The sequence below is a fragment of the Nelumbo lutea genome, chromosome 1 (assembly GCF_056320005.1).
Source record: "Nelumbo lutea isolate HS-2025 chromosome 1, American lotus-T2T, whole genome shotgun sequence".
Classification (NCBI taxonomy): Eukaryota; Viridiplantae; Streptophyta; class Magnoliopsida; order Proteales; family Nelumbonaceae; genus Nelumbo; species Nelumbo lutea.
The window spans coordinates 104,553,661-104,564,087 of record NC_142684.1 but is presented as its reverse complement, the minus strand read 5'-3'; the positions used below and the strand labels follow the sequence as shown (position 1 = coordinate 104,564,087).

General features: G+C 37.9%; 1 protein-coding gene across 4 annotated transcripts; it reads left to right on the top strand.

The window, feature by feature from the left end:
- The first annotated feature begins 318 nt into the window (after positions 1-318).
- On the top strand, positions 319-9,435 carry LOC148876551 (transcription initiation factor IIA subunit 2). 4 transcript variants are annotated; one of them, XM_088962755.1, is made up of 4 exons: positions 319-521; positions 836-987; positions 1,110-1,160; positions 9,072-9,435. In XM_088962755.1, exons 2-4 carry the CDS (start codon positions 859-861, stop codon positions 9,210-9,212), a joined length of 321 nt encoding a protein of 106 aa, XP_088818881.1. In that variant the 5' UTR covers positions 319-521; positions 836-858; the 3' UTR covers positions 9,213-9,435. The 4 variants fall into 4 exon arrangements, with proteins under 4 accessions (XP_088818881.1, XP_088818811.1, XP_088818960.1 ...); XM_088962685.1 differs by having other exon boundaries at positions 330-525; XM_088962834.1 differs by having other exon boundaries at positions 406-521; positions 793-987.
- The last annotated feature ends 992 nt before the right edge of the window (positions 9,436-10,427 follow it).

Here is a 10,427-nt window from a genome sequence, read left to right as displayed (position 1 = left end):
ATCATTAAATGTCATTTAAAAATACCCTTTGAGTGTCATCTAATTCTCTTTATCAAATGTTCAAACGTTGACAAAAAATAAACAATTCCAAATCCTTACCTCTTCTATTCAAGAAAGTTTGAGTTACAATGCCTATTGAGACTAATTTTAACTTTCTTGAATAGAAAAAAATAAGAATTTAACATTGTTCATTTTTATCAATATGTGGATAATTGATAAAAAAAAATTAGATGACACTTAAAGGATATTTATGTCTTTTCAAATATTGCGTATTAATCGAGAATTTTCCTTAAAAAATAAATAAGATGGGTTATATTTGTCTTTTCGCGGATTGACACATGTTGCAGCCTCGCAGGATCTTGTAAGGGGGGGAGAGGTATAAAAACCTAATGTAACATTCGAACACTGGAAAAGGAGAAGCTTACTGTCTGTTTCTTCATCTTCGTCTACGTCAGACATCAAAGCCGACGACTTCCCCGTTGTATTCGCCCGAAATTCCCTGAATTTTTCTATCGTTGAACGTAAGTGAGTTCCTGTTCTTCGTTTTGCCTGCACTGGTCGATTTTGATATTTTAATATCTTAAATAAATCATTTCCTTCTACTTCGTCGAAATAATCGAGTAATTTCCAAATCTGTAGTTTTTCTTATTAATTAGGGTATTTGCCTGACTTTTGCTTAAGTTTTGCCTTCAGTTTGGGGTTTGGATTTTGGAATTGGTACCTTCTATTTAATTTGATTATCTGTTACTAGCAATCCATGGGTTAAAGAAGAAGAAAAAAATTTCTTTGTAGAACTTGGAGCTCCTAATTTGTATTTGATGGTTCTGTTTGCAAGAACCTGACATATAAGAGGGAGCAATGGCAACTTTTGAACTGTACCGGAGGTCGACTATCGGCATGTGTTTGACGGAGACATTGGACGAGATGGTCTCGAATGGGACTCTCAGTCCGGAGCTCGCGATACAAGTTCTCGTTCAATTTGACAAGGTAGGATCAGGTGGAGTTTTGATTGCTGTGGAACTGTACTTTTCTTGTTTTCGTAGTTCTTCTAAGTCCTCAGACATTGACAATTGGTTTCGTTTTGCTTGTTTTTCTTTTGTGAATCCCAGTCGATGACAGAAGCCCTGGAAACTCAAGTGAAGAGCAAGGTTTCTTTAAAGGTAAACAATGCTTTAACCAACATAAAAAAGTGATTTATTAATGTATGAGATGGAGTAGATGGCCAAGCTCACCATAGGAGGGAGAGGGAACAATAAACATGCAGACAAGGTTGATTGCTGACATACCAAAAAAAGAGTCCAAGCTAGTTTACATATTCACTGCCTGGCCAGGTGCCCCTTGAAGAAACTCATTTCTGCTTACCCCTTTCCTTGCTAGAGAGAGAGAGAGAGTCAGCTAGCTGTCGGCCAATCTAGGAGCCAATCTGAATGAACGGTTAAAGTTAGCAGCCAATGCCTTAGTGCCCTTTATTAGATTTCTGTAAGTCCACGCCCCTACATGAGCCTTCCTATTTCTGCCATATAAAGGGACCCTGTGGCTGATCAAAACCATCCATGATCCATCATATAACTAAACCACTTTAATTGGCTACATTTTCAATCCCATAGTACATGTTAATTGTATGCCGTACCTTGTATTGGTGGCTTTCACAATTAATAATAGCCTTTCAAAGTTTTAACTGGTAATATGAAATTCATCTGCAAAAGAAGGTTTATTTTGCACAGGTGGAAAATTCCTTTTTTTTTTCCAGAAATATTTTCCATAAATAAAGGGTCGAGAGGGACTAGGAGACTCCTTATGAGCTCCAAAGTAATTTGCCACATGGAAGATTCCTAACCCTAAGTTGCTTTGCATGCATCTTTCTGTAAGCTGTCCAGGAAGACTCCTGAAATATTTCTTTCTCACGGAAGACTCCTTTCAGAAGTTTGTCCATTGGTTCCTCACCTGTACATGATCTCATGCCACAATTGTTTATCTTGATGGGTAAATTGCTTATACCTCCCGTGCTTTGCATATGGCAAAAAACTCCCCTGAGGTTCAGGTCACCATGGCATCTACACCCCTTCATTAGGTTGATTCTAGAACCAAAAATGATGATGTCTTGCTCTCAAAATTTTAAAATACCCAATTGCCCTTGTATAACAAGGTTGGATTATTTAATGACCCAAATACCCCCAAAGGACTGTTTCCATCCTTTTTTGAACTCTGGCTTTATAAGAAGGGAATTAAGATTTTAGCAATTGGTTTAAGCAAGTGATGTTGCCACTTGCCAGGTTGACCAAGCCCCTAATCAACTCTGCTTGTGGAGTTTTTCACATTGAACTTTGAACCAAATCGCATTGCTAGTACAAATCAGAGAAATAAATAAATAAATAGATAGATAAAATGTTAAACAGATTTGCTTTCTGGGATGTAACAATGATTGTGTTGTGAATATGTGAGAATCCAAATCAGGAACACCATTTAGATTTGCTTCAATGTAAAACTGCTATGGTGTATCGAGGTTGTTGCTTTGGTTATATTTCCATTATTGTCCCTCCTTAGCCATTGTATCCTAATTTCTCTATAATCATTATATATTTCTATAATCTATCTTCTATGATAAAAATGAGGATGGTAACCATGTTTCGTCAAAAAGCCTGATTACACTTCCCTTTTTATAGGGATGCAAATGGATCAGATCATATTCAAATAAGGGTATATCCGAATCCTATCTGATAAATTATAGGTCCAATCCAATCTGATCGGATCTCACAAATATTGATTTAGATTCAAATTTGATAAGGATGTTGGATATTCGAATTTGATCCAATCGTATTTATTTTTTAAATAATAAATTTTTAAAAAAGAAAATATAACAATTTAAATAAAGAAAAACAAAAAAAAATGAAAGTATTTTCAACTATTTTCATCATATATACATGTTTTGTATGCAAAATAAATAATATAAAAAATTTATAAAAATATAATATAAATAACACATTGAATCCTTTTGAATCGGATAGGGGTGATCTGAATCTGATTCAGTTATTAATCAAATCCAATTATCCAATCCGATTAAATAGGATCAGACTTTGGATCGGATTGAATCATGTTCCCTTTTTACCCTCTATGTTTTTTGTTATTCCAATATTTATTTAACCTATCATTAAATGGGATGTACACTATGAAAAAAAGTTCTTTTCCAATAAAAATGAATACTAACCGTTAACATACTAACTATCAACCAAAGTTGCATCCTTTCATTTTTACCTTCATCATTTTTTGCTATTCCAATGTTTGATCTCTCATAAATGTGAAACTATAAAGTGGGTTATACCCCAACACAGCCTGATCACTATAGTAGTTGGGCTAGCCCATACCCCCCAAGTTGTGTTGGGCTTGGGTTTTGAGGCTTGTGTGTCAGCACAATATAGAACAAAAAAGTGGACCATGCTGGTATAGGCCCGCAGCCCATCATGGAATAGGCCTATATATATACACAATTTTATTGTACTATTTTATTCAAATTATATTGTAATTTTTTTAATTTCATATATAAACAATTGTATACATCAAAATTCGTATAGAATAAAATTTTAAGATTTTTTAATTTCTTGTTTATTTTGTTAATTTATTTAACTTTTCATTAATTTTTTTTTCAAATTTTTAATAAAAAATCATGCCTCTCACACCTCGGCCTATGGCTGAGCTCGCTTGGGCTTGTGTTGTAGGCCTAACCTTTGAAGAGTTTCAAGCCAAGTAGGGCGCGACCCACTGACGATCACATGTTAGCATGGCATGACCTGTTAAAGCATAGACAACCCGCAAAATCATGTCATGCCAGCACTACACAACCAATTTATATTTTATGATGAAGTAGTGAGAAGTGCAAATTGGAGGCAATACAAAAAAGGGCACAAAAGATAGTAGATAACACATACAAACAAATGAGAAAGTAATAACAAAGAAATAATCATAAATTGTCAATCAATCGAACCACTTCCTAATGTCCTAAATCCAAGTTCTTCCCAACTTGGAGTCAAGTCGATATTTTCATCCCAAATTGTATTTTCTTTATCATACTTGATTTGCACTAATGAATTTAGTTATAGTTTTAACTATTAATTTTTTTCATTCATTTTCACTCGTGCATCGCACGGGCTTATCCACTAGTATTTAACTAAATACAGGTCTGATAACATGATCTCAGAGCTTGATTGATCGAGTTTCCTGACTGCACCAGTGAAGGACACCTAGAACTGGTTCGGCTGAGGTTTTCTACTAATACGAGAAGAAAGGAAGGGGAAGAACCTAAAAGAACCGTCACCCAGAAGGTTAGGAAGCTTCCATGCCTCAAGTTGCATTGTTGGTTGATTTTTTGATGGTGTTTTAGACTCCCTTTACTCAGCAGTTCGAAGAGGGACTGTGAATGTGAAGTTCAGTTGATCGTTGTTTGTGTTTGATTTGTTTAGTGGGTTGTTTTCTGTGATCCATGAGATTGGTTGACTCATAGAAGAAGTTCTTATGTTGATGTTCCAGGTTTAGGGGTTGCGGCTATGCTGTTGAAGTTTCAGAACCAATAGTTAAGTCAGTTGAGTATGAGTCAGGAAGGTGTTTGTCTTGGGAGAGTATTGCAGAAATAACTGATGGCAGCTTTTGGGAGTGAATCCAAAACAAGTGTGATGCAACCTGATTTCATGGATGTACAGATGACGTTGGTTAAACTTAATGGTACCAATTATGTACCATGGGTAGAGTTGGTTGAGATAAATTTGACGGCCAAAGGAAAGTTAAAATATATTAAAGAAAATAAACTAGACCGAGGAGTTGTAGGGTATAATGACTGGATTTAGGAGAATGACCAAATTATGGCATGTCTTTGGAGCAATATGGAACCTCATTTTGTGTGAACTTGATGTTCTTTGATACTATGAAAGAAATTTGGGAATATGCTAAGCAGTTGTATTTGGGAAAAGAAAATGTAATTAGAATCTATCAATTGTATCAGGAATATTTTCAACTACACCAAGGTGATAGGAACGTGGAAGAGTAGTTGGAAAATTGATTTATTTAACCATCACAAGACTAGACATTTCCTTCAGTGTTGGATTATTGAGCCGATTCATGTAGAACCCAAGGACAATCCATTGGGAATGTATTGTTAGAGTTCTATGCTATTTGAAGGGTGCTCTAGGTAAAGGATTGTTGTATAAGAGAGGGAGAGATTTTTCCTTGGAAGGATACACAGATGCTGATTGGGTAGGGTCAGTTATTGATAGGAAATCAACAATTGGTTACTACACGTTTTTGGCAGGGAATTTGATTACTTGGAAAAACAAGAAGTAGAATGTGGTGGCTAGGAGTAGTGCTGAGGCCGAGTACAAAGCGATGGCCCACACTACATGTGATTTGGTGTGGTTGAAACAACTGTTACAAGAGATGGGAATATCAGTCACAGAACCCCCATGAAGCTATTTTGTGACAACTAAGAATCCATTCATATCTCCTCCAATCCAGTGTATCATGAGAGGACCAAACACATAGAGGTGGATTGTCACTTTGTTAGAGAAAAGGTGGTTAGTGGAGAAATCATTACCCCATATGTGAAGTCTGAAGATCAACTAGCTGATTTGTTTACCAAAGGCTTGAGTGGTGCTCGGATGAAATACATTTGTAACAAGTTGGAGCTGTATGATATATATGCTATAACTTGAGGGGCAGTGTTAAAATACAGTTTTTGTTTTAGGGTTATTTTAGGCTTTTCCCCTATTTTAACTTTGTTTTTTTTTTCTCTGTTCTTTAGTCTCTATATACAGGGGTAATATTGTAGTTCTACTTTTCATTATGAATTAAACATACAGGGGCAGCAGCTCTCTCCCTTGACAGAGACTGTTTTTCCCTATTATCTTCTTTTTCTTCTTCTTGTCTTCTTCTTCTTCTCAATCTAGACTCATACCAGAACCTTTTCCCTTTATTTATTTAACTAAATACAGGCCTGATAACAACTAAGATGGTTGTCACAAAGTTTAGGGTGCTTCTACTGTCAATGAGGACTGTCACATGGTGGCCCTTCACTAACCCCAATACCTTCATGATCTGAAGTGATGAAAGTTCAGCAAGTGCCTAGAGGGAAATTTCCGGTTAAATAGGTTGGATTTCGGTCCATTTCTGCCTTTCTTGGCAACCCACCATTACCTTCATACTCTTCCTCATCAATTTGAAGGACAAAGGCCTACCGTGTCTTACATCGGTGGCCAGGTCTGAATCTTTCCTCACAGTAGAGCCGACTAGTAGAGACCTTTGTCTTTGCAGGTTTGCATCTTGACCCATGACAACTTCTTGAAGGGTACGAGAGGACCTGAGCCCATGGTAGCTGGCTTCCCCCCCAATATGCTTCCCTTTTTTATTGGGCCCTGACCCTGTTCCTGGCCTATTTTGCCTTGAGAGGTTTGGCGGCGTCGCTATTGGAATCCATGGCCGGTTAATTCTTCTTGCCCAAGTCATCTTCTCCTCTTGAATTCGAGCAAGAGTTGCCACATCTAGGATAGTTCCTGGTTGCATCGCCTTGACCTCCAGCTGTAACTCCTTGAGACCACCCACAGATGCCCCTACCAGAGCTCGCTCCAGCCACCTTTGAACCCTGACCGCCAGCCATTTGAACTTCATCTGGTAATCCCTCACACTTCCCATTTTATTCAATTTTGCCAAGCTCTCATCATAATCTTCCTAACCTGAAGCTCCAAATCATACACAGAGCATTGGTGAAGCCCATCCAAGATAGCCAAGGGTGTCCTTGCTGGTACCATTTGATTCCAAAGGATTGCTTCCCCTTCTAGGTGATCCACTGCAAGAGCAATTCGATCTTGGCCTTGCATTTCGTTGTACTCAAAGAATCTCTCAGCCCTATAGATCCAAGAAATCAGATTGCCTCCAAAAAAACTGTGAAGATCACCTTGGTGTTCTTGTTAGTGCCTAAACTTCCCTGTTGACTACTCCCTTGAGTGCCCCCTTCTTGATTGACCTTCCTGCCCACTTTTGGAGTGCCCTGTTCCAATCGCCATAGGATGACTGTCAGCATCTCTTTGATTTCCCACACGTCGTCAGAGATGCAGTGAAGCTCAACCTCTGCCTGATCGACCCTCACCTCCATGGATGTAGTTTGAGTATTTGGCATCTAGGCTCTGATACTAAAATGTTAGGATCTACCTAACACAGGGTTTTTTCGAGGGAACCATCCTCCAGAGAGAGAGAGAGAGATCGTTACAATTCAGTTATAGATTCTGTTACAGTACAATGGCATCATCCTAACCACTTGGTGTACCCAAATGCTGAGTACTTCTCTTATACACCTGATGTACAGGTCGGCTGTTCCCATATAGAGGTTCCTTGAGATCCCATGTTCTAACAGGAGGAGTTCTTGTTTTTCATGATTCTTTTTGATGAAAGATGTATTGTATTAAAAAGAATGAGGATGCATGACACTAGTTGAAAGGAGGGCCTGCCTAGACCCTCACCTCCATGGTGTTCATGATGTGCACACCTCAGAAGCATAAATGCTTCCAGAATGCACCTCAGGGTGTTTTGGTGGACAGAGAAGTATACTGCTTGCTTTTAATACAACACCTTATCTTTTTCAATAGGTAGTACAATAAACATATCTTCGTTTAGGATAGGTAGTACAATAAATCATGCAACTGTAAGGCCATGTATTAAGCAGAATGATTACATGGTTTGTGGTACTATCATGTTTTTATGGTTTGTATCAGCTTAAAATTTGGTAGTTCATAAATTTAATGTGATGCTTCCATTTAGGTTATGTTAATCGAATTAAAATATTTACAGTATAACTATAGCTTGAATGGTATTTTATGACAAACCTTTAGCTTAATTGTTCTCATTCACAATTGACACTTATCTGGGACCATATTTGCAATTTCTTTGATTGTGAGCAATCAAGAGAGAGAGAGAGAGAGAGTGGTAGCTCCTGTTCTGGTTTGATAAATTCATCCATTTTTAGTGTTTATCCACCTTCCTGCCAGTCCATCTAGAAAGGTTCACATTGTCAAATAAGTTAGGAGGCTTATTTCGTTTGGGGGTTAATTGCATGGGATATTGCTAGGGAATGAAAGAAATGTTTGGGATGCACTTGTTTACCGAGTCAGCAAGACATAAGAGGGAAAGAGGCCTCATGGTCCTAATGATTCTTGAGCTGGTTGGTAAGGCCATGTTCTAAGTTTTGATTGCATCTGCATCTCCATCAAGCCACTGAAATGATGAAGGATCCTTCCATGTCACAATGTACACTCTCCAATCCTAACCAGACCTGGATTACCTGGAGATTTTGAATTAATGAAGAGACTAACCTTGCTATTGGTGATGTTTAACTGGATATACCAATTAACTTTACCCATTCCAGTTGTATTGGCTTTGTGGCATTGACCTTTGCCATTGATTTATGGGCTTTTTGAGACTTTCAATCCCCACTCCCCCCCAACGGGGCTTCTTATTGGCATTGACAGCAGCAGTGGTGGTGGTAGTAACTAGATCTGTTTACGGGCTGGGCTTTGGGCTTGTGTTTCGGGTCAAAGGCCATTCAACAGGAAATACAAGGGGGTATTGGTGGGGCTCCAAAGCAGGAAATACAAGTGGTTTGGGAATTTGGGCATTTTCAGGAGGTAGGCAGACCTAAGACCGATCCCCTGGCCAATTTTGAAAAAGAAAAAAAACTAAAAAAAAAAAGGATGTTTTGTTGTATTGAAAAACCTGATATGCCTGTATTTAAACCTTGGCAGCAGCAGCAACAACAACAATAATAACAAGTGTAGTAATAGTAATAAATCAACATGACTTATTCCCTATTAATGAAATTTGTCTCAAGGCAGCATCTTTTCATGGAATTTGCAATCATTACAGGATTTTTTTCCCCTAAAAAATTGCTATATTTACTCTAAATTATACTTCTTTAGATGAGTTTATGATTGTATTCTTCAGAGTTGCACCATCCTTTCAAGCATTGGTCCCTGTTGGATGGATACTATACACCGGCAACTGAACTGCCTATTCACATATGTGTTTTCTGTGTTCTACAGGGACATTTGCATACCTACAGATTCTGTGACAACGTGTGGACCTTCATCCTACAGGATGCAACATTCAAGAATGAGGAATGCCAGGAGACTGTTGGTAGGGTGAAAATAGTTGCATGTGACTCAAAGCTGCTCTCGCAATGAGATGCCATGCTCCATCGTTAAATTCTCCGCACAGAGGGCTTGAGAAATGGTCCTAGGGAGGAGAGTGGAAGGTACCCCCCCCCCCCCCCAAACCACACACACACGCTCACTTGCAGGGAGACCTTTACAGAACAATTGAGATTACAAAAGAAGTGACATCACCTTTGCATTGAGAAGAACAATTATTACTGATGAGATTTACTAATTATGTTGCTAGCAAAAAGGCTTCTCCTTTTTTCTGCTGATGGATTGTTGCAGTTGCGAACCGTTGTGGAGAAATCAGCGAAGGTGTGTTATTCGGAAGTAGGAATAAGCATCTCTTAATTAAATTTTCCAACTAACCTAAAAGTTTGGAAAATAAGCACTTATTTAGATTTGGGAAATAAGCCCAAATAAGTGCTTATTCCTGAGAATAAATACCCAAAATTTGGGCTTATTTTTAAGCGAAGTGTTTATTTTCACTCTGGGCCTGTCTTCGGCGATCATGTCATTTTGAAAATACCTATAGTAACCGTTATTTGAAATAAGTGATTTCACCAAAAGCTAAGCACTCATTGATAAAGAGTCCAGTCGCCATGAAACCACTTACCCAATCATTCGATGTTCTTTCCAAGCAGCTCCTTAATATCATCGTGCCCATGTTATCCCGTACTCTATTTTCCTGTCCAGAGTTTGTAGATGAGCATAGAATGATTCCTGAAATTCCAAGTTTTTGTACTATCGCCCAAGTTAAACACCTCGTAGTTTAATCAACTCTCAATAATACTGACCGCCGAGTTCTAACTTCTAAGTCCCTCGCTCATGGTCAATGAGCCTTCATTTTTCTGGCTGCTATATTCTTCGGTCTTTTCATTGCCTTTTTGTTAAAATGAGAACTAATATATTATTTGTTAGCCGCTAAAATCTTGGAGCAATATCAATTCAACCCTATAATGCTTCTATTTCTTTAACCTATAACCTGTACTTTTTTTCAATGATTCTCCTCCAATTGTCCTACTTCAACTATGACAGTAAAATTATCTATTTCAAAAAATTTGTTAATAGATTTTTCTCATCTTTTTGATTTTCTATCAATCAATCACGGCTTTACTTGTATATTATATTAGGGAATCATCTATGGGTTATTGATAGACTAGTTTTACTTCTGCGTGTTTAACCATGGTTTTTAAAAACAAACCATCCGCTACCAGTTCGAATGGTCCGACCATTTGACCC